The sequence below is a fragment of the Salmo trutta genome, chromosome 25 (assembly GCF_901001165.1).
Source record: "Salmo trutta chromosome 25, fSalTru1.1, whole genome shotgun sequence".
Lineage (NCBI taxonomy): Eukaryota > Metazoa > Chordata > Actinopteri > Salmoniformes > Salmonidae > Salmo > Salmo trutta.
In genome coordinates, this window is record NC_042981.1 from 39,906,149 (window position 1) to 39,932,812 (window position 26,664).

Sequence of the window (26,664 nt, forward strand, 5' to 3'; positions counted from 1 at the left end):
GGAGTGCTCCTAACCGCAGCTTGTTACCTGTATAAAAGACACCTGTCCACAGAAGCAATCAATCAATCAGATTCCAAACTCTCCACCATGGCCAAGACCAAAGAGCTCTCCAAGGATGTCAGGGACAAGATTGTAGACCTACACAAGGCTGGAATGGGCTACAAGACCATCGCCAAGCAGCTTGGTGAGAAGGTGACAACATTTGGTGCGATTATTCGCAAATGGAAGAAACACAAAAGAACTGTCAATATCCCTCGGCCTGGGGCTCCATGCAAGATCTCACCTCGTGGGGTTGCAATGATCATGAGAACGGTGAGGAATCAGCCCAGAACTACACGGGAGGATCTTGTCAATGATCTCAAGGCAGCTGGGACCATAGTCACCAAGAAAACAATTGGTAACACACTACGCCGTGAAGGACTGAAATCCTGCAGCGCCCGCAAGGTCCCCCTGCTCAAGAATACATATACATGCCCGTCTGAAGTTTGCCAATGAACATCTGAATGATTCAGAGGACAACTGGTGAAAGTGTTGTGGTCAGATGAGACCAAAATGGAGCTCTTTGGCATCAACTTTGGCATCAACTCAACTCGCCATGTTTGGAGGAGGAGGAATGCTGCCTATGACCCCAAGAACACCATCTCCACCGTCAAACATGGAGGTGGAAACATGCTTTGGGGGTGTTTTACTTTTACTTTACTTTACTAACTTTTTTCCCCCACTGTATATAAGGTCACACAGTTGACAGTGCATGTCAGAGCAAAAACCAAGCCATGAGGTTGAAGGAATTGTCCGTAGAGCTCCGAGACAGGATTGTGTCTCGGCACAGATCTGGGGAACGGTACCAAAACATTTTTGCAGCATTGAAGGTCCCCAAGAACACAGTGGCCTCCATCATTCTTAAATGGAAGAATTTTGGAACCACCAGGACTCTTCCTAGAGCTGAATGCCCAGCCAAACTGAGCAATTGGCAGAGAAGGGCCTTGGTCAGGGATGTGACAAAGAACCTGATGGTCACTGACAGAGCTCGAGAGTTCCTCTGTGGAGATGGGAGAACCTTCCAGAAGGACAACCATCTCAGCAGCACTCCACCAATCAGGCCTTTATGGTAGTGGCCAGACAGAAGCACATGACAGCCTGCTTGGTGTTTGCCAAAAGGCACCTAAAGGACTCTGACCATGATAAACAATATTCTCTGGTCTGATGAAACTAAGATTGAACCCTTTGGCCTGAATGCCAAGTGTCACGTCTGGAGGAAACCTGGCACTATCCTTACGGTGAGGCATGGTGGTGGTAACAGAGCTAACAGAGCTTGAGAGGATCTGCAAAGAAGAATGGGAGAAACTCCCCAAATACAGTTGTGCCAAGCTTTGTAGCGTCATAACCCAAGATGACTCGAGGCTGTAATCTCTGCCATAGGTACTTCAACAAAGTACTGAGTAAAGGTTCTGAATAGTTACTTAAATGTGATATTTCAGTTATATTAGAAAAATGTGCGCAAAATTATTTAAAACTATTTTTGCTTTGTCATTATGGGGTATTGTGTGTAGATTGAGGGAGAAAAAATGATTTATTCCATTTTAGAATAAGGCTGTAATGTAACAAAATGTGGAAAAAGTCAAGGGGTCTGAATACTTTCCGAATGCACTGCATTTACCTGTTGTATGCAAGATAAATATTCCTCTCGAGGCGCATTCGAGTCCTGAGAGCCATCGGACAAGCAGTCAATGCACAACGATTCTTAATGCAATCGTGGGAAAACACTTTTGAAAGCAGTTCTGGCCTTTGTTTAAAAAAGAGGGGGATCCCAGTTTTACATTGCTATTGCGAGTGTGTCAAATTTCAATTGCGAGTGTGTCAAATTTTACAAATGCAGTAAACGGTAATTGAATAACCGTGTAACTGATGGATGAAGACCGTCAGGAAAATATAATAACTGTCAAAACCGTTTAGGCCTACATTCATTTTAGGTTTTATTTGTATTAACTTTACTTTCATGTAGATAAACTTTACCTAATAGCAGGGGTGTTTACTAATGATTGTAAGAAATTGTTTTGCTAACTTAGTCTATTAAACTTTCTACATCTCCTCCACTTTCTAACTGATGATGTGCGGAGGTGTAGAGCGCTATAGGCTATGGCACTTCATTATTTATTTTTTATAGTTTGATGTGTGGACTTTATTTTATACAATGCACATTTTTATTGCTTGCTGGTAAATAAATAAATCTGTCTTTTAAAGAAGGTTGGATGCGTCTGACTATTGATTAATTATTCAACAGCAATCGACAAGGTTGTTGTGGCTCTGAGGCCTATAATGTGTCGAATGGAAAATGCGCCAATCCTCTCCAACCTGGCATGGTATAATTTGATACGGAACCTTTTCTTAATTTATAGACTAATCAACGCTGATCATACCCCCGGTCCTGGCCGATATGTCACACTAGGCGAGACAAAAAAAAAAAATGCCGCCCTCCTATCCCCACAAAGTAGAATAGTAGCCTGGGCTATACAGTGTCAGCCCGCAATGCAGTTTTGTGAATGCCCATGTGGTAACCTACCTTTTTATAAAACAGGCAATTTACCGTTAATCCATGTCATTTGGTAACATTCATTTCTGTTAATGCGTGTATTAATTACAGTCATTTACTGTTCTTATTCTCGGAGTGTAAATGTTATTTGCTCACAGCCTGCTACACTTGTGAGAAACAAGTTTTGATTTATTTCATACCATCATATACGCGCTCCATGTGAACAATGAGCGTGTGGCTGGTTTCTTTGTCCTCTTAATGTTGACGGAGCGCTTGCGCCTGAGCACCCATTGAAGTACCTGCCCAGCTGGTCTTTTAAGTCATTTCTTATTCACCTCACACAGTAAGTCAAGTCTTTAAACACACAGTATTTGAAAAAGCTTTCCAACATTCTCCCCCTCGATAATCAGCGTCGCTGATAAATAGGCTGTGGACATGTTTGAATTATTGTCAGTTTCATCTTCATATTATAGCATAGCTCTCCCCTTCATACATTCCTTGGCAATTCATTATCTTCGGAAAGCATAAGATAGGCCTAGGTTTTTTAATATGTTTTAAGGAAAGGAGAAATATTTGCTCTTGTGTCTGACATACACTGGTGGCTTTGATTGACGGGCACTTTTACTGGGGTGTGCTGTGTGTTAGTTCGCTGATTCTTTCTACAGGCCTATATGTCCAGCCAGAAAGTTTCCTAAAGTAGTCTGTCTGGGCTCCATCTCTTTAATAAGAATCAAACACTCCTGTCATGATTTAATCTGGTAAATGGCCTATTATCAGTAGCTTAGGCTACATTATCTTTGTCATTACGGCGTCTTCCCTTTGAAGAACGGTCGAATGACCTCAGCAGCAGGGTTGGTGATATGTGAATATTTGGGGGAAAATGTGAGAACCCATCAGACTTCGTTTTAATGGCTTTGTGCATTGATATATATGCAGAAAAGCCAACGGACAAGGTAGGCATATCTTTAATTGGACTCTCTTAATGTTGTCAATACAAAAATGCAACAGATCCTCTTCAACCTGGCATTTCTTCATTTGCTGATGAATATTTAATCATTTAAAATACCATGATAATAATGAAGTGTTATGGCTTGTTTCAAATAGGTTTTTATTAAGAAGCATATCCATTTAGTCCCGTGTGGCTCAGTTGGTAGAGCATGGTGTTTGCAACACCAGGGTTGTGGGTTTGATTCCCACGGGGGACCAGTACGGAACAAAAAATGTATGAAATGTATGCATTCACTATTGTAAGTCGCTCTGGATAAGAGCGTCTGCTAAATGACGTAAATGTAATGTAAAAATTTAAACAGGTGTACAAACCAAATTGTGACCTCCCCTTTTTTTTTTTTTTTTTTTTGCTATATGCATGGTCCTTTTTTGGAGGGGGTATCAACAAAGTACTGAAGTTTCGGTATACCGTGCAACACTAAAGAGGACTCACATACACCGAACACACTCTTCTCCCTGCAAGAGTCAGTCCACACGTTACTCTCATTAGAATGGTAATCGTTCTCTCTGTGGAGATGACAGGGTTTTCTCTTCTGGGAGCTCTTGTTTTATTCATTCATTTTTAAGGTCTCCAATTAATGATCAAAATTAAAATTAAGGGATTTCATGGTCTTTGAATCACATTGGAGTGCAGAGATATTTGTGTTTGTTGGCCTGAAATTACCCAGAGAAGCATGTTTACATTTTTTTTTTTTTTTTATCAATTTTGGAAAGGGGTTTGTGTACTTGATTCAGTAAGTCATGATTGTTGACACATCTAGGATCAGATTACACACTAACCATTAGGAGGATGAAAAAAGATCTGACCTGGTAAAACTGGTTAGGAGCAACATCTTATTACTTTAGTGTTGACTTACCATTCTTTCTGCAGGAGCAAGAGCTATATCAGAGGGAAGGACTGGGAGTCAATGAAGTTCATTATGTCGACAACCAGGACTGCATAGGTGGGTGCCGATGCCAAACCATTGTCACCTTACTCCATATTATTATTATTATTAGACATGTCTTGTGTATTTCTTCTGCAGTAGGCTGTGAAGCACATATATATTGCTATGTTATATTTCATTCTATGTTGGAGCTCTTTCATACGCCCAAAATATATCTTGATATTGCAGTATATTTAGATGAAACAGGACATTTCTCCCAGCCTGTTTCACACATTCAGTTTATCAACTTGTCATAGTGCAAAGTCAAATTCCCCAAGAGCAGCTCCTAAACTATTTTACTGGTTTAATATGTGGGACAGCACTCTGTAAGTCTCTATGCGATGCATATTGTACCTGTACTGTAAGCTACAATGTCAAACATAATGCAAGGACTGGCTTTAGAAGGAAAAGATGCAATCTCTTTCTGTGTCTGACTGCTGACTAGGAGTTGCCACTAGGGACCAAACGGAGAGGCAAGGAGAGGTGTGTGTGTGTGTGTGTGTGTTGTGGAGATTGGAGTGGAAATCTCCAGCTTCTGGGTGCCTTAGCGTGACATACAGAGACATGATTAACTTGAAGCCCTGTCTTTTTAAGGCTCATACAAGACATGATGAGAGATACAGCCCTTGACAGAGCACTCTCACTTTTCAGAAACTGTGATTGCATGAAATCACCCCCACGACATGAGTTTGCAATGACTTCCTTCGACTGCACATTTAGGGCCCTATAAAATCTGCGGAGAACGCTGACGGTATCACGTAATCCAGAAATTACATCGGAAGTCAACAAAATAATACATTTTTATTGAATTTTGTAGGAAATCAACTAAATGTATTGAATAGATTAGAAAATGTATTAATTTGCTTAAGATTATCGTAAGACATTAACAAAATGCATCAGGGATTCGTATTTTCCTTAAACTTTCTGAAGAGGAAATGCAGGAATGCCCCTGTCTGTGTGTCCACGTTTGTCTACCAGTTTATGTAGCCGTTAGCGATGAAGTCAAAAACCTTCTCAATGTTAACTACAAAGTAGCCAATGCCTACCTGGCAGAAGGATATTGTGATTATTTGCATCAATCGAGTGGTGATTTGTTAAGCAAACTCTGAAATCACGTGTGCTACAGAAACACCACTAACCAAACAAGTCTCTTGCTGGTGTGCACTTGAATGAAAGAGGTATCTACTCTCAAAAATTAAAATTTCTTCGATTTTTTCCCAGACCTTAAGTGTTTTCCTGATGTGGTTTAGGCATTGTTTTGGACTTAGAACATTCCATTTTGTTGTTTTTCTATAAGAAGTTTAAGACCGAAAACCTGTAAAAACAGGGGAAAATTATAAACTTGGAAAAACAATACATAGAAAACAGAATTAGGCAAAAAAGAATACTGATTTTATAGGGCCCTATACAATATAACTTCTCTGGAGTTGGTGGCGAAGAGGGACCACAACATGTGGTCATTAAACCAGGAAGTTGCCATTGTGATTGTCAGTGCTCTTTTGTTCCCCTCTGCCTATGTTTTCACAACCCCAACCTCCATTGAATAGGATCAAATGTCCCGTAGGTGGCAATGTGATCTATTTCGATTTGTATATCAAACAGGGTTTTGATTAGTCAGCCAGGTTAACTGGCAGCCATGAATAATGTTTGTAAGACTTGCAAATTACTTGCTGGCTGTCCATTAATTCGCTCATCAATCTCTCCCCCCCCCCCCCCTCCCCCCAATTTATACCCAGGTGCCTATTCATGCAAATGTATTGGTGTGCCTCCTTCAGATGTTATTCCAAACAGAATGTCCTGTATGAATAATTCACTAGGAGAGATTATGATGAGCATCCGGATATACAAGGCATTGTGCCTCCAATTTGAACACCCAAAGCCTCAGACACAGCGCACAGTAGAAAGATACACAGGAAAGGGAACATTGAGACACCGATTGCATCTTTCCAGACATTCTGACAGTTGACCGCTCCTCTCTGGAATATGTTAGAATTGAACTTTATTTTGCATATGACTTCACACAGTGACATTGAGAAATGTTCAAAACACAGACCGCATTACAACATTAGTAGCACGAGACAAATTTCCCCCTTGCACATAAATAAAGTACTTTCTTATCTTATTCGTATCTTAATAATTTGACTTGAATTGACTATGCTGCTGACTACATCTGTAATAACATTTACATTTACGTCATTTAGCAGACGCTCTTATCCAGAGCGACTTACAAATTGGTGCATTCACCTTATGATATCCAGTGGAACAACCACTTTACAATAGTACATCTATATCTTTTTTTTGGGGGGGGGGGGGCGCAGAGGTGGCCAGAGGTGGATGAACGCAGTGCCCTTCTTTGGGTGTAGGGACTGATCAGAGCCTGAAGGTACGGAGGTGCCGTTCCCCTCACAGCTCCGTAGGCAAGCACCATGGTCTTGTAGCAGATGTGAGCTTCAACTGGAAGCCAGTGGAGTGTGAATAATGCATTAATTTATCCCCATAGACCTGGTGGAAGCAAAACTAGTGGGCATCCTGGACATTCTGGATGAAGAGAACCGTCTACCACAACCCAGCGACCATCACTTTGCCAACACCATCCACAGCCAGCACAAAGACCACTTTAGACTGACGGTGAGAGCTGTGGGTCGAAGTTCCCTGCAGGCACATATCTGGGATCAGTTTACCCACCATGGATCCTAACTTGAACCATCTATGTTGAAAAATGCTAAACTGACCTTAGATCAACATTTAGTGAACTGATACTCTTATACTGTTACTGCCCTCTCACCACACTTTCATGCCAAGGGGTCACAATGGTATTGTAATGGACATTCTGGTACTTGGTCTATGTGAAACATTAGAGCTATTGTGAACCAGCAGCCCCAGTCCCTTTTCTTAGGGGACTTTTGTCCCGCTTTCTGTAAGCTTGACAGGTGTAAAATCCTGTTTGAAATGCAGCATTGATATATATTCAGACCAACAGATTAGACTGGGCTGGCTACAGCTAGTTTTTAGACGATATTAATCATAATTTTCATTTGGAAATGTGGAATATTCTCTCAGATGTGTATGGTCATATAATATTAATCATGCACAATGATGAGGGTCTTAAAGAAGACTTTTGCCATCACCACTTCAGCCAAGTCTATCTTACACAAGACAGAAATAAAGACAGACACACACACACACACACACACACACGTTACATACAGTTGAAGTCATTAAAACTCGTTTTTCAACCACTCCACAAATTTCTTGTTAACAAACTATAGTTTTGGCAAGTCTGTTAGGACATCTACTTTGTGCATGACACAATACATTTTTCCAACAATTGTTTACATACAGATTATTTCACTTATAATTCACTGTATCACAATTCCAGTGGGTCAGAAGTTTACTTACACTAAATTGACAGTGCCTTTAAACAGCTTGGAGATTTTCAGAAAATTATGTCATGGCTTTAGAAGCTTCTGATAGGCTAATTGACATCATTTGAGTCAATTGGAGGTGTACCTGTGGATGTATTTCAAGGCCTACCTTCAAGCTCAATGCCTCTTTGCTTGACATCATGGGAAAATCAAAATAAATCAGCCAAGACGTCAGGAAAAAAAATGTAGACCTCCACAAGTCTGGTTCATCCTTGGGAGCAATTGCCAAACGCCTGAAGTTACCACGTTCATCTATACAAACAATAGTACGCAAGTATAAACACCATGGGACCATGCAGCCGTCATACAGCTCAGGAAGGAGATTCATTCTGTCTCCTAGAGATGAACGTACTTTGGTGCGAAATGTGCAAATCAATCCCAGAACAAAAGCAAAGGGCCTTGTGAAGATGCTGGAGGAAACAGGTACAAAAGTATCTATATCCACAGTAAAACGAGTCCTATATCGACATAACCTGAAAGGCCGCTCAGCAAGGAAGAAGCCACTGCTCCAAAAGCACCATGAAAAAGCCAGACAACGGTTTGCAACTGCACATTGGGGCAAAGATCATACTTTTTGGAGAAATGTCCTCTGGTCTGATGAAACAAAAATAGATCTGTTTGGCCATAATGACCATTGTTATGTTTGGAGGAAAAAGGGGGAGGCTTGCAAGCCGAAGAACACCATCCCAACCGTGAAGCATGGGGGTGGCAGCATCATGTTGTGGGGGTGCTTTGCTGCAGGAGGGACTGGTGCACTTCACAAAATAGATGGCATCATGAGGTAGTAAAATTATGTGGATATATTTTAGCAACATCACAAGACATCAGTCAGGAAGTTAAAGCTTGGTCGCAAATGGGTCTTCCAAATGGACAATGACCCCAAACATACTTCCAAAGTTGTGGCAAAATGGCTTAAGGACAACAAAGTCAAGCTATTGGAGTGGCCATCACAAAGCCCTGATCTCAATCCTATAGAAAATGTGTGGGCAGAACTGAAAAAGCGTGTACGAGCAAGGAGGCCTACAAACCTGACTCAGTTACACCAGCTCTGTCAGGAGGAATGGGCCAAAATTCACCCAACTTATTTTGGGGAGATTGTGGAAGGCTACCTGAAACATTTTACCCAAGTTAAACAATTTAAAGGCAATGCTACCAAATACTAATTGAGTGTATGTAAACTTCTGAACCACTGGCAATATGATGAAAGAAATAAAAGCTGAAATAAATCATTCTCTCTACTATTATTCTCACATTTCACATTCTTACAATAAAGTGGTGATCATGACTGACCTAAGACAGGGAATTTTTACTAGGATTAAATGTCAGAAATTGTGAAAAACTTAGTTCAAATGTATTTGGCTAAGGTGTATGTAAACCTCGACTTCAACTGTATATCAATCTAATATGTTGCTGCCATCTCTCAGGTCCCTAGGAAGTCGAAGCTGGCTGTTCACAGGAACGTCAGAGATGATGAAGGCTTCATCGTCAGACACTTTGCCGGAGCTGTGTGCTACGAGACGGTAACCATCACGCACATCGATTATATTTTGATTTGCTCTTGTGATTGCTTGCTGTTTAACCTTGTATGATGTAACTTTGTCAGACTATATGCAGTTATATCTCAGACGTTGTGTAACTATGCAGCAATTTCAAATACTGCTGCTGGTAATAGTCTTCTCAGCTTGTTAGTAGGGCTGGGAATTGCCAGGGACCTCACGATACAATATTGTCACAATACTTAGGTGCCGATATGATTTGATTGGTCTACATTTTTAAACATGTATTTTTCCATTTATAGACACTATGGCTGTTCCTGAATAATAAATTAACTCAGCAAAAAAAAGAAACGTCCTCTCACTGTAAACTGCAATTATTTTCAGAAAACTTAATATGTGTAAATATTTGTATGAACATAACAAGATTCGACAACTGAGACATATACTGAACAAGTTCCACAGACATGTGACTAACAGAAATTGAATGTGTCCCTGAACAAAGGGGGGGTCAAAATCAAAAGTAACAGTCAGTATCTGGTGTGGCCACCAGCTGCATTAAGTACTGCAGTGCATCTCTTCCTCATGGACTGTACCAGATTTGCCAGTTCTTGCTGTGAGATGTTACCCCGCTCTTCCACCAAGGCACCTGCAAGTTCCCGGACATTTCTCCTAGCCCTCACCCTCCAATCCAACAGGTCCCAGACGTGCTCAATGGGATTGAGATCCGGGCTCTTCGCTGGCCATGGCAGAACACTGACAATGGGACCCTCCACCTCCAAATCGATCCCGCTCCAGGGTACAGGCCTCGGTGTAACGCTCATTCCTTCGACGATAAACACGAATCTGACCATCATCCCATGTGAGACAAAACCGCGACTCGTCAGTGAAGAGCACTTTTTGCCAGTCCTGTCTGGTCCAGTGACGATGGGTTTGTACCCATAGGCGACGTTGTTGCCTATGATGTCTGGTGAGGACCTGCCTTACAGCAGGCCTACAAGCCCTCAGTCCAGCCTCTCTCAGCCTATTTTAGACAGTCTGAGCACTGATGGAGGGATTGTGCATTCCTGGTGTAACTCGTGGTGTAACTGTTGCCATCCTGTACCTGTCCCGCAGGTGTGGTGATCGGATGTACCGATCCTGTGCAGGTGTTGTTACACGTGGTCTGCCTCTACAAGGACGATCAGCTGTCCGTCCCGTCTCCCTGTAGCACTGTCTTAGGCATCTCACAGTTCGGACATTGCAATTTATTGCCCTGGCCACATCTGCAGTCCTCATGCCTCCTTGCAGCATGCCTAAGGCACGTTCACGCAGATGAGCAGGGACCCTGGGAATCTTTCTTTTGGTGTTTTTCAGAGTCAGTAGAAAGGCCTCTTTCGTGTCCTAAGTTTTCATAACTGTGACCTTAATTGCCTACCGTCTGTAAGCTGTTAGTGTCTTAACGACCGTTCCACAAGTGCATGTTCATTAATTGTTTATGGTTTATTGAACAAGCATGGGAAACAGTGTTTAAACCCTTTACAATGAAGATCTATGAAGTTATTTGGATTTTTACGAATTATCTTTGAAAGCCAGGGTCCTGAAAAGGGGAGTTTCTGAGTTTACCTGAGTTGAGTTTACCTTTATATTGGTTGACTGAGAGTCACCTGTTCTTTCGGCTAATCGATTGGTCCAAATTTTGAAACGTGTATTTTCCATGCAGTGCCTTCAGAAAGTATTCACACCCATTTACTTTTTTCACATTTTGTTGTTACAACCTGAATTTAAAGTGGATTAAATGTATATTTGTTTGTCACTGGCCTACACACTATACCCCATAATGTCAAACTGGCATAATGTTTTTTCGTGGGGCGAGTTTGAGAGCGAAACGGAATAGAGCTAAGCACAGGCAAAATCCTAGTGGAAAACCTGGTTCCGTCTGCTTTCCAACAGAAACTGGGAGACAAATTCAACTTTCAGCAGGACAATCACCTAAAACACAAGGCCAAATATACCTGGAGTTGCTTACCAAGACGACATTGATTAATATGTTCCTGAGTGGCCTAGTTACAATTTTGAATTAAATTGGCTTGGAAATCTATGGCAAGACTTGAAAATGGCTGTCTAGCAATGATCAACAACCAACTTGACAGAGCTTAAAGAATTTAAAAATAAAAGAATGTGCAAATATTGTACAATCCAGGTATGGAAAGCTCTTATCAACTTACCCAGAAAGACTCACAGCTGTAATCACTGCCAAAGGTGATTCTAACATGTATTGACTTGGGGTTGAGTATTTATCTAGTGAAGATATATTAGTGTTTTATTTTTCATAATTTTTTACAAATGTTAGAATTTTTCTTCCATTTTGACAGAGTATTTTGTCTAGATCGTTGACAAAAAAATTACAATTAAATCCATTTTAATCCCACTTTGTAACACAACAAAATGTGGATAAAGTAAAGGGGGTATAAAGGGGTGTGAATACTTTCTGAAGACACCCTATGTGTTTTAATAAAAACAACTACACATTAACGCAACATGCAACAATTTCAAAGGATTTCTGAGTTACAGTTCATATACAGTTCCTAATCTATGGATTTCACATGACTGGGAATACAGATACCTTAAAAAAAAATGTATGGGTGTGGATCAGAAAACCAGTTAGTATCTGGTGTGACCGCCATTTGCCTCAAGCAGCGTGACACATCTCCTTCGCATAGAGTTGATCAGGCTGTTGATTGGCCTGTGGAATGTTGTCCCACTCCTCTTCAATGACTGTGCAAAGTTGCTAGATATTTGCAGGAACTGGAACACGCTGTCGTGTATGCAGGCCATGGAAGAACTGGGACATTTTCAGTTTTCGGGAATTGTGTACAAATCCTTGCGACATGGGGCCGCACATTATAATGCTTAAACATGAGGTGATGACGGCGGATAAATGGCAAAACAATGGGCCTCAGAATCGCATCACGTTATCTCTGTGCATTCAAATTGCCATCGATACAATGCAACTGTGTTCGTTGTCCGTAGCTTATGCCTGCCCATACCATAACCCCACCGCCACCATGGGGCACTCTGTTCACAAGGTTGACATCACCAAACCACTCGTCTACACGACGCCATCTGCCCGGTACAGTTGAAACCAGGATTAATCCGTGAAGTGCACACTTCTCCAGCATGCTAGTACCATCATAGGTGAGCATTTGCCCAATGAAGTCTGTTATGATCGCGAACTACAGTGAGGTCAAGACCCTGGTGAAGATGACGAGCACGCAGATGAGCTTCCCTGAGATGGTTTCTGACAGTTTTTGCAGAAATTCTTTGGTTGTGCAAACCCACAGTTTCATCAGCTGTCCGGGTGGCTGGTCTCAGACCATCCCGCAGATGAAGACTGATGTGGAGGACCTGGACTGCCGTGGTTACACGTGGTCTGCAGTTGTGAGGCCGGTTGGTTGTGGTCAGTAGCTGTGTGGTTGTGGTCAGAAGTTGTGTAGTTGTGGTCAGACGTTGTGTGGTTGTGGTCAGACGTTGTGTGGTTGTGGTCAGAAGTTGTGTGGTTGTGGTCAGACGTTGTGTGGTTGTGGTCAGAAGTTGTGTGGTTGTGGTCACTAATTGTGGTAAGCAGTTGTGTGGTAGTGGTAAGCAGTTGTGTGGTAGTGGTCAGAAGTTGTGTGGTTGTGGTTAGTAGTTGTGTGGTAGTGGTCAGTAGATGTGGTCAGAGGTTGTGGTCAGCAGTTGAGTGGTCAGTAGTTGTGTGATTCTGGTCAAAAGTTGTGTGGCTGTGGTCAGTAGTTGTGGGGTTGTGTGGTCAGTAGATGAGTGGTCAGTAGCTGTGTGGTTGTGGTCAGTAGTTGTGTGGTTGTGGTCACTAACTGTGGTAAGCAGTTGTGTGGTTCTGGTCAGTAGTTGTGTGGTCAGTAGTTGTGTGGTTACTGTCAGAAGTTGTGTGATTCTGGTCAAAGGTTGTGTGGCTGTGGTAAATGGTTGTGTGGTCAGTAGATGAGTGGTCAGTAGCTGTGTGTTTGTGGTCAGTAGTTGTGTGGTTACTGTCAGAAATCGTGTGATTGTGGTCAGTAGTTGTGTTGTTACTGTCAGAAGTTGTGTGATTGGGATCAGTGGTTGTGTTCAGTAGATGAGTGGTCAGAAGTTGTGTGGTTGTGGTCAAAGGTTGTGGTAAGCAGTTGTGTCGTTACTGTCAGAAGTTGTGTGGTTGTGGTCAAAAGTTGTGTGGTTGTGGTCAGAAGATGTGTGGTTGCGGTCAGAAGTTGTGTGGTTGCGGTCAGTAGTTGTATGGTTGTGGTCAAAAGTTGTCGTAAGCAGTTGTGTGGTTACTGTCAGAAGTTCTGTGGTTGTGGTCAAAAGTTGTCGTAAGCAGTTGTGTGGTTACTGTCAGAAGTTCTGTGGTTGTGGTCAAAAGTTGTGGTAAGCAGTTGTGTGGTTCTGGTCAGTAGTTGTGTGGTCAGTAGTTGTGTGGTTACTGTCAGAAGTTGTGTGATTCTGGTCAAAAGTTGTGTGGCTGTGGTCAGTAGTTGTGAGGTTGTGTGGCCGGTAGCTGTGTGGTTGTGGTCAGTAGTTGTGTGGTTACTGTCAGAAGTTGTGTGATTCTGGTCAAAGGTTGTGTGGCTGTGGTAAATGGTTGTGTGGTCAGTAGATGAGTGGTCAGTAGCTGTGTGTTTGTGGTCAGTAGTTGTGTGGTTACTGTCAGAAATCGTGTGATTGTGGTCAGTAGTTGTGTTGTTACTGTCAGAAGTTGTGTGATTGGGATCAGTGGTTGTGTTCAGTAGATGAGTGGTCAGAAGTTGTGTGGTTGTGGTCAAAGGTTGTGGTAAGCAGTTGTGTCGTTACTGTCAGAAGTTGTGTGGTTGTGGTCAAAAGTTGTGTGGTTGTGGTCAGAAGATGTGTGGTTGCGGTCAGAAGTTGTGTGGTTGCGGTCAGTAGTTGTATGGTTGTGGTCAAAAGTTGTCGTAAGCAGTTGTGTGGTTACTGTCAGAAGTTCTGTGGTTGTGGTCAAAAGTTGTCGTAAGCAGTTGTGTGGTTACTGTCAGAAGTTCTGTGGTTGTGGTCAAAAGTTGTGGTAAGCAGTTGTGTGGTTACTATCAGAAGTTCTGTGGTTGTGGTCAAAAGGTGTGGTTGTGGTCAGGAGTTGTGTGGTTGAGGTCATAAATTGTGTGGTTGTGGTCAAAAGTTGTGTGATCAGTAGTTGTGTGGTAAGAAGTTGTTTGGTTGTGGTCAGTAGTTGTGTGGAGAACAAGCTATAGGATGAAAAATACCAGAGTTTTGGCTCAGGTACAGCCGACTAGCACTAACTAACACTACCAAAAAAAAAGGTACTCTATCTTTATAACATCATCCAAAATAATATTGCAATATGTAACTGTATTGATGTTTTCCCCTATCACTACTTGTTAGCACACACAGCAAAGTCTGTTTATGTATTTGTCATGTTTTTTCTGTGTGCGTGCATTTGCAGATCCAGTTTGTAGAGAAGAATAATGATGCCCTCCACATGTCTTTGGAGAGCCTTGTGTGTGAGTCCAAGGACAAGTTTGTGCGAGAGCTTTTTGAGAACTCTAACAACAGCAAGGACTCCAAGCAGAAGGCTGGCAAACTCAGTTTCATCAGTGTGGGCAATAAATTCAAGGTGAGGAAGGAGACTGTAGCAGCACCTGGCTCTGAGATGTCACTTTTGAAGGAAAAACACACCACAAGTTCTTATTGGTTTGTGTAAATCTAAAATTCTTACAGCGTTTGACATTGTTTCACATTCTGCTTTCGCTATTGAAGTGAATAGTGTGTTTAGTTTGTAGTCTAACGCTTTTCCTATTGCTTATTTCAGATTGTTGTTTCAGATGTTATCTGACACGTTAGAGAAAACGCTGTGCACTATTTTCCAACTTTTACCTTTGAACTTCTAACGCCTCTCCCCTCCCTCCCGCTTTTCTTCCATCCCTCCTTTCCTCTGTAGACCTCCAGTCTCCTACATCTTTTCCCAAGAAATCCTTGTCAGCTAGAGAGGGGGGCGAAAGAAAAAGTGTGGAAAAAGTCAGAGATAGAAAGTAGCAGCCAGGCTAAAGTCGGTCACAAAGAAGTATAGTCAGCCAGGGACAGAAGGTAACTTGTCTCACTGTAGATTGTTTCAACAACACCATACTGTATCAGCAGATGCACACAGAGCACCCATCACTGACTTCCTTTCATATTTCCCCTCCACCTGTCCTTGTCTATGGTCTTTGTGTGCCGTGATGCTTGAGTTGACGCTTTTAGCACTAATTCATAAGATAATATGGACACAATGACCTGAGGGTAGCGTTGCAGAGAAAAGACCAAGACCGGATCTTTTCAGCTTAATGACATATGTGCTTTAATAAAACATAAAATAATGATAAAAGTTAGGCATTGTGAGGCAATATATTGCAATGCTGTGATGAAGGGAACATAGTCAAGTTTTATTTATGTTTAAAAGATTCATCCCTACTATGAGCAGTGAAAGATGCGTGTATTCAGGACACGCATTCATTCATCAGTTATCGTTCACTTTTTCTGGAAAACATCCCAAAAAGTATCTACTTGGCACAGTTGCAGTCCATTTTGAATATATCTTGAGAAATCATCCAAATTAATTTAGGACTTATAAAAGTAAATCACATTGAGAACAGTGCAAGTGGCTTTTGCAGAATCGTCATGAGTCATGCATGGTTTTCCTTTGTCTTTCCGTGTGCTGTTATCCCTCACCTATTCACATGTTTTACTTGTCAACATTATAATTATTGCTTTTCTTCAGTTGTAAGTGTGCAATGGCAAATATAATCCAAATTTGTTTGTAAGTGCTCCTTACCCCCTTTTTGTGCAGACTTAGACTAAGTATTAAGGAAGCTTTTTCTCTGCCTGCCTTCACAGACCCAGTTGAACCTACTGCTGGAGAAGCTTCGCAGCACTGTGAGTATCTGTGCCATACCTGATGTCCTCTCTCACACACTGGTAGTCAGGAACTGGCCTCAGATTAGATGTGATTGATGGATATGTAATGGATATGATTTACCTGTCTTTCAAAGGGCTCCAGCTTCATTCGCTGTGTAAAACCCAACTTAAAGATGGTGAGCCACCAATTTGAAGGAGCCCAGATTCTGTCTCAGCTGCAGTGTTCAGGTATGGGCTTGGAGAGGAAGAACATCGTTTTGAGAGTATCATTAACACAATCACATTGTAAAAAAACGAAGTAAACATTAGTTCATAATCAGTTATAAAGATTAGTAAAGACACACGAACACACACCTCTAAGACATTCTCTTCCCTTTCCTCACCAGGCATGGTGTCAGTGCTGGACCTAATGCAGGGCGGCTTCCCCTCCCGAGCTCCCTTCCATGAGCTCTACAACATGTACAAGCAATACATGCCTGACAAGCTCACACGACTGGACCCCAGGTTCTTCTGCAAGGTAGATAGCTCCCCCAAAGAACAGTATTACATTTCATATGTAACCTTGCTCAGGTGTTTATACATTTTAAGAGACTGATGGGTTTGGTTCTTGCTCCTCTGCAGGCTTTGTTCAAAGCACTAGGGCTGAATGAGAGTGACTACAAGTTTGGGTTGACCAGAGTATTCTTCCGTCCTGGGAAGGTAAGCACTGCTTTCTGCTCTCTTTTTAATACTCTGCAGCAGTGTTTCCTAAACTCGATCCTGGGGATCCTAATAGGTACACGTTTTTGGTTTTGCCCCAGCACTACACGGCTGATTCAAATAATCAACTCATCAAGCTTTGATTATTCAAATCAGCTGTGTCTAGTGCTGGGGCAAAAACCAAAATGTGCACCCATTAGGGTCCCCAGGACGAGCTAGAGAAAAGCTGCCGATTTACATAGGCCCAAATGACTTTGAGTGATTCTGTTGATGTCCTGTTTCTGGGTCAGTTTGCAGAGTTTGACCAAATCATGAAGTCGGACCCGGACCACCTGGCAGAGCTGGTGAAGAAGGTCAACCAGTGGCTGGTCATCAGCCGCTGGAAGAAGGTCCAGTGGTGCGCCCTTTCCGTCATCAAATGTACGCTGACTCATACTTGCACTGAGCTGGATGACATCCTGTAGAACAGTAGCACTCCTCCTAGTTATAAATAATAATGTATTTAGTTGTTAAGGACAGATACAATTAAAACATTGATGCATTGAATCATCATTAAGGGTCAGTTGCGTTACACCATCATTCTTTACCATTAGTCACTAGACAGCCTTAAAAATGGCAAAAAAGAAAACAAAGGAATATAACTTTTAAAACAACCACCGTAACAAAAAAGGTTAAACGATTTCTGCTGTGGCTAAACTTCCCCTTCAGGATATCTCATAGCTGAGGCTATATGCACTGGTACGGCTGGCTGCACTTCCATTTATTTTCCTTCAAAAAACTCCAACTTAATATCCCTACAAGTTCAGTCAACAGATCATAGGGAGTGTGTGTAGCTTCATCTCTGTTTGTGTGAATAGGCCCAATACTATGCTGATGATTGGATCTCCCTCTTACTCACTTTCTCTTTTCTCACTTTCTCTCACTCTTTCGCTTTCTGTCTTACTCACACACTTTCTCTCTCCTGCTCTCTATCTCTACCCCCCCCACACACACACACACAGTGAAGGAGAAGATGAAGTATCGTGCCTCTGCCCTTATTAAGATTCAGAAGACCGTCCGTATGTGGCTCTGTAAGAGGAAACATAAGCCACGGTGGGTGTACACACACACACACACACACACACACACACACACACACACACACACACACACACATTCCCTTTGTTTGAAAGTGCTTAACACTGTGCCTTTTGATAGCTTCTACACATTGATTTGAACTTCTAACTGCACAATCTGGAGACCTCAGCCGTGACTCCTGGCACACTCTGTCACCATATTGCATTAAGAAATGTTAGTCTTACTGTATTGCTTTTGAAAATACAGTATGTCGTTGTCGTATTGCCTTCTGAAAATATATATTGCTTTTGTGAATGGGACCATCCGTGTGATGAGTTTTTGAATTGACTGCTCAGGACCCTAGAATGTGTGTGATAGGTTGTGTGACAGATAAAGCCAAAGGCAGCTGAGATTTCTGTACTTCATTTGAAATACATTTGCAAAAAAATGTAAAAGCATGTTTTCACTTTCATTATGTGGTATGTGTAGATTGATGAGTAAAACAAATCTGATTAATACATTTTGGTTTCAGGCTGTAACACAACAAAATGTGGAATAAATCAAGGGGTATGAATACTTTCTGAAGGCACTGTATATGATCTGTGAAAAAGTTATTATGTAGCTAGCACAAAATGTCAGTTTCACACAAGAAACCATTTTCAAGCATAAAAACTAAAATAGGCTTTTTTATATCTCAACCAATACAATGCGTGTGTGTGTTGGCACTTGCGCGCTTTAGTGCTCACACTTATGTGGGTGCACGTATACTTGCATTTGCTCCTATATGTGTGTGTGTTCATACGTATGTGTGTGTTGCGGCCACAGCATCGATGGCATGGTGAAGGTGCGTAACCTGAAGACGCGGATGGAGCGCTTCAACGAGGTGGTGGGCGCACTGAAGGAGGGCAAGCAGGAGATGGCCAAGCAGATCCAGGAGCTGGGGGCCTCCATCGACACCCTTATGGCCAAGATTAAGGTGAGGACAGCTCCGTGGGTGAAATTGCTCCTAGGCACAGATTTAGGATCAGCTTCCCCTCCCCCTATCCTAATCTGGTAATTGCAAAGCTGACCCAAGATCAGCATCCAGGGGCAACTTCACCCTAAACCAAAAAGGACAGGGTGACTCGCCTCTCTTACTTTTCTGATCTAATCCCGCAGATCTTAATCTCTCAGTCATCTCATCAGGAAGCCATTTCCTGGGGTTGTTTTTGATGTTCCCTCAAAACAATTTCAGCACTGAGCGCAAAGTTGGGAAAATTCTGAGGCTTTAAAATTACAGTTTTAACAGTGGCCAAATAGGCTACTGTGGCTTTTTGATTATAATGTACTCCTACCAGAGTGGCCTACCATCAAAAACAATGGAGAAAATGCGTCCCATAATATTTTAACATAGCTATTGAAACAGCTGTTCTATGATACAGCCTAGAGTAGCAGCCAATGTGTGGTGTTCAATGTTGGCCTACATTCCATGAGACTTTTGAAAAAATTCAGGGCTTGGCAGTATCCTGTTGAGCCACTCAAACAAGGACGTGACTGAAATGTTTTGTGTGTTTGATGCAAGAAACCACATCACAAAATAAAATTAAATATTATTCCCATACAATTATTATTATTACAGAGACTCAGACAAAAAGCATATGCTACCCACTGCCTATTGGCTTCTTGGCTTATTCAAACGTGTCTCAAAATACAACACTGCCCCTTTAAGGCATGAAAAAGATCTTTACTTGACTCGATTTACACGTTGTGTGCTCTTTTAGGAAGCAATCACCAGAAATGAGTTGTAACTGGGCTAGTAACTCACTAACTAGCAAAGAATATGAACAAATGTGCACATGAGGTTACACGCGGCTATGCACTTTGATCTCAAAACAAGCGCAACTACTCGCGACCGCTCGTGCCCATCAATTCGATAGAATCCACCGACAATGCGCTTTGCCTAAAACAAAATCACAGACTGTCTTGCATAGTTAGATTTGTTTCTGTTTGTTGCATTAAAAGGGGCTAATACTATGTTGATCCGATCACAATTCCCAAAGTAGAGGGAAATGTTGATAGTTCACACGAACGGGGCCAACTATAGTAAAGTTGAGTGAAGTTCTACCTCGTGCGTCTCTTCGCGGGCTGGAATTTCTTCTGCGCGGCAGTCCTGGTGGAGCTTTGCGCGTGCACACAGCTTAGAGGGAACATTGGTTGATTGATGTGTAATCCTCTAATATGGATAAATATGGTTAGGGAACTCGCCTGTCTCCCTGTGTTATTTGGGGCCTCTAGATGTATGGCATACACATGCTATCCAGACTCTGAATTTGATTCCCTAATTATTTTAGTGTTGTCTGTAAACTTTGTCTTTGTAACCCGGATGTGTGTTATTGGCAGAGGTAGCTAGCTAGAGCGCTGGTAGCCATCCCTTAGACTAGATGACTGGAACCCAAGCAGAACCTTTTCCATGTGAGCAACTATCTTTCTCCCTTTCTCTCTTTCCCTACTTCCCTCCCTTACTCCCTAGTTCAGTCACCTCTGTGCGTCTGCCCAACCCTGCGCTCCTCTGTCAGCATCCGCTCTGTGTTCACTAGCGCCTGATGATGTTCTCAGCCCGATATGAAGCCTGTAGCGTTAGCATCGCTAGCTGAATCTCACATGAGTTATAAACAATGGCTGTCATTTAGTCAATGGCGTCAGACCCAGTTCCAGTCGGGAAAACCCTCCAACCCATGGACAGTTTTAATTCAAATTTGTATGTGCAGAGGAAATTAGGAAAGTTTAATTCAACGAGATTCTGGGATATTGGGAATGTAATGTTACTTTTAACGTTTACCCCACAGGCTTTTAATTGTATCTCATTTGTTTAAGTCATCATGAAAAACATCAGTCCTATTAAACCTACTGTATATACTGTATGCATTTATAATAATGACCATGACACACTTTGACAACACAAGTCCAAATAATTCCGATTTTAGCCTATACAAAATTGTGTAATAAGCCTATGTGTTTATGCCAAAGACGTTGACCTACGACACAACTCCTTTGACCTATGCCCCCTCCTATAGGCAACAGTAATGACCCGGAAGGAGATTGACCAGGAGTACCAGGGGCTGGTGAAGCGCTCGGAGCAACTGCTCTCCTCCATGCAGAAGAAGAAGCAGGAGGAAGAGGAGATGGAGAGGCTGCGGCGCATCGAGGAGGAGATGGCGCAGGAGAGGAGGCGAAGAGAGGAGGAGGACCAGCGACGCCAGAAGGAGGAAGACGATAGAAGGATGTAAGTGGAGGGATGGGTGAATGATGGTGGTATCAGGGGTACAAACGAGAACACAAATGGGCTGATAGTACTGGGGTAGGCAATTTAAGTAGTGGATGGCTTCACTGTGTGCAGGCTTTTGGTTCTAGTGTGTTAGTGCTGGGCTGGAACAAAAGCCTGCACAGTGCACCAACAGCAGCCCTCCATGATTGGAGTTGTCCATGCTTGCACTGTTTTAGTTGAAGTCATTGACATGACTAACACTTTTAAAGAAACCCCCAACAGGATATGTCCGGAGTTGATGTTCAGAGATTGAGCTTATACATTATTCATGAGTTGATCGTGTCATTGAGGACATCTGTGATTTTAACCACCTCTGTCCTCTGTCATCCCTGTCCCCTCTCATTAGGAAATTGGAGATGGAGCATAAGAGGAAGCAGGAAGAAGAGGAAAGGAAGAGGAGGGAGGAAGAGGAGAGGATAATGCAGGTTTGTGACCCCACTGAAGTGCAAAAGGAGAGCTTTGTTTTTTTAAATGTTTTATTATGTAACCTTTATTTAACTAGGCAAGTCAGTTAAGAACAAATTCTTATTTACAATGATGGCCTACACCGACCAAACCCGGACGGCCAATTGTACGCCGCCCTATGGGACTCCCAATCACGGCCGGTTGGGAGACAGTCTGGATTCGAACCAGGGTGTCTGTAGTGACGCCTCTAGCACTGAGATGCAGTGCCTGCGCCACTCGGGAGTTACTGACCCTTCCTTTCCCACTAGAGAGACCCTAACACTGGTCCACTTCCTCAGACATTGACCTTAATTCCTGCTAGTCTCCAATGACTTTCTATGGAGCAGTAATGGATTGATTTCTTACCTGTCGTGTTTGTTGTACTAAGACCAGGGTCGTGGCATTGGTCAGATTTCCCAGTGGGCCGTCCCTTTCTTGTGATGGATCACTCCTGCTGAGTTTCTCCTTCCCCTTGCCTTCCCAGAACCACCCTCCTCCCTCCCACTGTGCCTGTCCTCCGCTTCCCTTGATGATCATGCCCTCAATTACCGTTTGCTGTTACCTCCTTTTTTCCTCTACCATTTCTTCCCATCCCCCTTCTGTCCTCTTCTGCCCTGTAATCCCATATGCGCTTTCCTAATTTTCTCTTCCCACCCTCATCCCCCTTTTCTTTTGTCCCTTATTACCATATGCTGTTCTCTCTTTCTCTCTTCCTCTGTCCTCTCTTCCCAGCCTCAGGCCCACTTTCCCGCTCTCTTTTTTTCTCTATCCCCTCATTCCCACAATCTTCTTTGGTCCTCAACCCTCCATCTCCATCAAACCTCTTCCTTCCTCATCCATCACTTATGTTCATCCATCTCTCTTCTTTTTCTTCACTACTGCTCTCCTTTATCCTGCCCTCTTATTTTGGTAGTCTTTCATCTCTAATCCCCTACTTCCTCTCTAGACAGTCTTCTTTCCCTGTTCTCCTCTTCTCTTCTCTCTGTAATCCCTACTTCCCTCTTCCCCCGCCATCCCATTCTCTTCCTCTCAACACACAAGTCCTCCTCTTTTCCATGCCCTCCTATTTTCTCCTACGATGGTGTCTATCCTGTGGGTTCACCACCGTTCACTGTCTCTAATCTACCCGGGCTGGAAGCCCAGGTCTGTCAAAGCACTCCTGCTACTGTCGGAGTACTAGAAGTACTGATGCTAGTTCATTTCATGGACCGCAAGCAGAGGCACCCACATCTGCCCTCCCAAGCTCACCCCAGCACAGCATTGATATTCATAGATCTTCCACCCGTTGCTTTTAGTAGCCCAATTCACATGCACAAAGCTGAGTTTCCGATGTGTCTTTAGCCTTGGCTCATCCTACTTCAAAGCCTTAGAATAGTGGTGGGGGGGGCTGTGCTTTTTTTTCCCTCCGAGTTTTGCTACTTTCACCTTGCCCTCAGTTTCCTCCTCTCCAACTTTCTTTGCTACCTTGTTTATCGTCCTCCAACTTCCTCACAAGGCCTAAAGTTCCCTCTGACCTTCCTCTCTGATTAGGCTGCCGTGTTGTTGTTGCAGTTGTCTGCTGGGTGCATGTCTGCATCGTCTAGGTTCGCAGTCACAGGGACAGACTCGATACCAGCTGCTTGAACCAGGTTATATGTCTAATCAGGCCACACAGCAGGCACTGTAATTGCCTAAGTTCTCCTGGCATTCAGGGCCAGTCGAGGCTCCATCGCTCCCCAGGACTAAGACAGTCTGACACAGCCCATGATCCTGCTCTAATCTCCAGAGGTGGCTGGCTTTCTCCCCCCCAAAAAGTGTGAGAAGAAGAACATCCGAGTTGTGTTTACTGGCAGTGTTTACAGATTAAAAGTGGCGTGTAATGTCAATCGTCATGAAAATGTCAATCTATGGCGTGTAAAACGTTTTAATCCTACCAAGTTTCTGCTATTGACTGTCTGAAAGTAACTGTCTAGTGATAAACATTATCTATTCTTTCTCTGCTGTAGTGATGTTTCACATCGATAACAGCTTCCTTATATGAAGCACATATAAATGAACCACTCATGATGATGCAATGGCGGTGTTGAGAATAATGATGATGGTGCCGCCAATGTGTGCGTTCAGGCGGAGATGTACATCCAGATAGCGTTGGAGCGAGAGGAGGACGCCCAGCGGTCAGCCGTGTTGGAGCAGGAGAAGAGGGACAGAGAGCTGGCCATGAGGATCGCCCAGAGTGAAGCCGAACTCATCACCGACGAGGCCCTGATGGACCTCAGCCTGCGCAGGTACACACGGATACAAACAAACACACACAGAAATGGACACACGAACACACACACTGTGCTGTATATTGTTATTCATATATTGTAGTGTCTCAATACACGAGCCCTAGATGAGGTTTTTGCAGGACATACCCAAGGTTGAGTACGTGGACAAGGTTGTTGTTTAACCCAGAACATTTTGTAATAAGAGCTCAAGGGAGCTTCTGCGGCAGGATTTGGTAAGGATTCAACAAGTCAAATAAAAATAGGTGTTGTGTTTCATCTAGGTCCGAAAGGAGACCACTACCTGTCCACTGCATGCATAACCTATTTTTTTCTCCTTTTGTTCGCCCCTCTCTCAGAAATGGGTCTTTCTCAGGTCTCTATCCAGACACAGTGAGATCCATGTAAGACATTAGCCATTAGTTTAGCCTCCTGCTTCCAGTAACCTAACACAACCCATTAATCTCACTCCCCCGCATGCTTTAATCTCAACCTCAAATCTAATCTTTCATCAATTTATATCCTGGATTAATACCAGCCCGTGCAAAGCCATCAAAAACAATATGCAAATTCTCTAACTCTTCACATTGGATCGAACCAAATAACACCACATTCCAGTCACGAATCAATCCGCCGTTGTGGTCCCGGCCCGGGGCATGAATCAACAGTGCCAAGGGATAAGCACGTCTGTTACTAGCCCAATGCAAACAGACAACCGTTGCGTGACAAATCTAAACAGCAACGTATAATAGAACATGCCAATCTGCTTTTGATCGGTTTCTGCTGATTCTTCTGAGTTGCAACAATCATATGCTCATATATCCTAATCATCATATCCTCTGTTTGCAGTGCTGGTGGACTTCAAAACCTCAAGGCAATCACAATGTATGTTCTCTGGGACTTTTTAATACATTGTATTTGTTCTTATAAAGCATATTGATATGGCAAACATTGATATTCCATTCCTATTGTATTAGATCTGATAACTTTGCACAACTATTTGATAAAACACACAAAGCCCCCTCCCCCTCTTTAAACCGATCTACTACTCGGTGGGAATGTACTGTAGAATTAACTCCTAACCAACGTTCGTGGTAGGACTAATTAGCTAACTACTTAGGACTCACACTTAACCACTCCAGTAAGGATATCAGTAGCTACTACCATCAAACAAATGGATGAGTTTAGCCATGGTTAGTTACAGTCGGAATAGAGTAGTACTGTATTTGGTGTACTGACACTTGGCCTACCTGTTCACTCATCAGATACGATTACTTCTTCATGACTTGTCACTGAGGGATACATTTAAGCAGCTTCCAATTTTCACAGCTGTCAACACGCCACGAGTGTCACAACAGTGTGTGACTGTCACAACGCACGCTGACATCAACGTATCAGATGGCTGCACACACAGTTCATAGTGGAAGCCACCCTGGTCTCTGTGACCAATGGGAAATACTATTATACTACTGATATATGGATGTTTATGAATCAGAGACATTGATGTATTATTCTGTTATAGTAATTTCTGTGTGCTGGTATGAATGTGTTTATAGGGAGGAAATGGCGCTGGAAATGTCACAACTTCTGGCTTGGTGGGTAATGGAGAGAAATCGTTTTTTCTCGGATCAATGATCACCTGAATCACCCAAATCGATTAATCAAATGAATCATTTCCGAAAAATTCGAATTCATTATTAAAATTGTTTTTAATCCTAGTGCGCAAAGGGAATTGGAAGAGATTTTACCAAGGATGTTATCTTGTTGATCAGTTTATTGAATCTTGAAATTAGACGTGTCTGCATGCGTGTGTGTATTTTGGGAGGAAATCTGATTGTGTGCCAGCTGTGGCATTGACCACAACTATTGCACTTTGAACACAACTATTGCACTTTGAACACAACTAACTTCCTTAAAGCTGGTTTAAGAAAGTTACTACTGCAGAGGTTACTGCAAACAACAAACACTGTTTTTTCATGACGGTAAAAAAGCTGATCAGATCGGCAACAATAACAGTGGTGGGACGGCCAGTGACGCTGTTTCCCCTTACTATGGATTCCATAGTAAGGGGAATTGCATGCTATCTATAATAAGCGCTCTTTGTTAGAGCTAGTTGGCCAGCGCACTTTCAAGTCACCGTGGCTAAACTCAATCCCTGTTTCCCCCGGAGAACTTTGAGTGGGTGACATGGCGACTATCCAGCACTCAGCCCCAAAGGTCAGGTGAGCTGTCACCACCACACACAACATAGTCTCCCTGACATTCTTCTGTCACTCCGGTATCTGCCCAGGCTGGCCCTCCTCTTACAGGGAGGCTTAACGTCCGAAGATTGGATTAGCACTAGAAGACCCAAGGATTCCTCTACAACGGCCCAAGGCCTTGACCCTGCCACACAGACTCCCATACAGACCTGGAGGGCCACCCGTAAATAGGGGCCAAATCCTGCCTGTTGGGTTGTTAATTAGAGATCTCAGAAGCATGCTGCGGGAGGCGGTTAAAGGGCTGCAGACTGTGCTAAGTAAGCCCAGGAACACACTGACTTAGGTTAGGTGGGGTGGGGACTAGGGAGTAGGTTATAGGGTGAAATGGTCACACTAAATGGCCACACATGTGCAGTGGGATTGTAATTGCCTGTG

General features: G+C 42.9%; 1 protein-coding gene across 5 annotated transcripts in view; it reads left to right on the forward strand.

Annotated features, from left to right (window-relative positions):
• myo6b (myosin VIb) overlaps positions 1 to 26,664 on the forward strand; it is a 96,644-nt gene that overhangs the window by 55,642 nt on the left and 14,338 nt on the right. The window contains exons 15-31 of one of the 5 annotated variants that reach the window (XM_029713963.1): positions 4,410 to 4,482; positions 6,965 to 7,092; positions 9,314 to 9,409; positions 14,835 to 15,005; positions 16,262 to 16,300; positions 16,417 to 16,510; positions 16,669 to 16,799; positions 16,904 to 16,981; positions 17,272 to 17,401; positions 17,983 to 18,073; positions 18,863 to 19,013; positions 21,091 to 21,299; positions 21,688 to 21,766; positions 23,889 to 24,049; positions 24,388 to 24,432; positions 24,878 to 24,913; positions 25,585 to 25,623. In XM_029713963.1, coding sequence (XP_029569823.1) covers positions 4,410 to 4,482; positions 6,965 to 7,092; positions 9,314 to 9,409; positions 14,835 to 15,005; positions 16,262 to 16,300; positions 16,417 to 16,510; positions 16,669 to 16,799; positions 16,904 to 16,981; positions 17,272 to 17,401; positions 17,983 to 18,073; positions 18,863 to 19,013; positions 21,091 to 21,299; positions 21,688 to 21,766; positions 23,889 to 24,049; positions 24,388 to 24,432; positions 24,878 to 24,913; positions 25,585 to 25,623 — 1,751 coding nt within the window. Of the gene's footprint in view, positions 1 to 4,409; positions 4,483 to 6,964; positions 7,093 to 9,313; positions 9,410 to 14,834; positions 15,006 to 15,329; positions 15,476 to 16,261; positions 16,301 to 16,416; positions 16,511 to 16,668; positions 16,800 to 16,903; positions 16,982 to 17,271; positions 17,402 to 17,982; positions 18,074 to 18,862; positions 19,014 to 21,090; positions 21,300 to 21,687; positions 21,767 to 23,888; positions 24,050 to 24,387; positions 24,433 to 24,877; positions 24,914 to 25,584; positions 25,624 to 26,664 lie in introns of those variants that run through there. The other 4 variants (XM_029713964.1, XM_029713965.1, XM_029713966.1 and 1 more) reach the window with 4 other exon arrangements.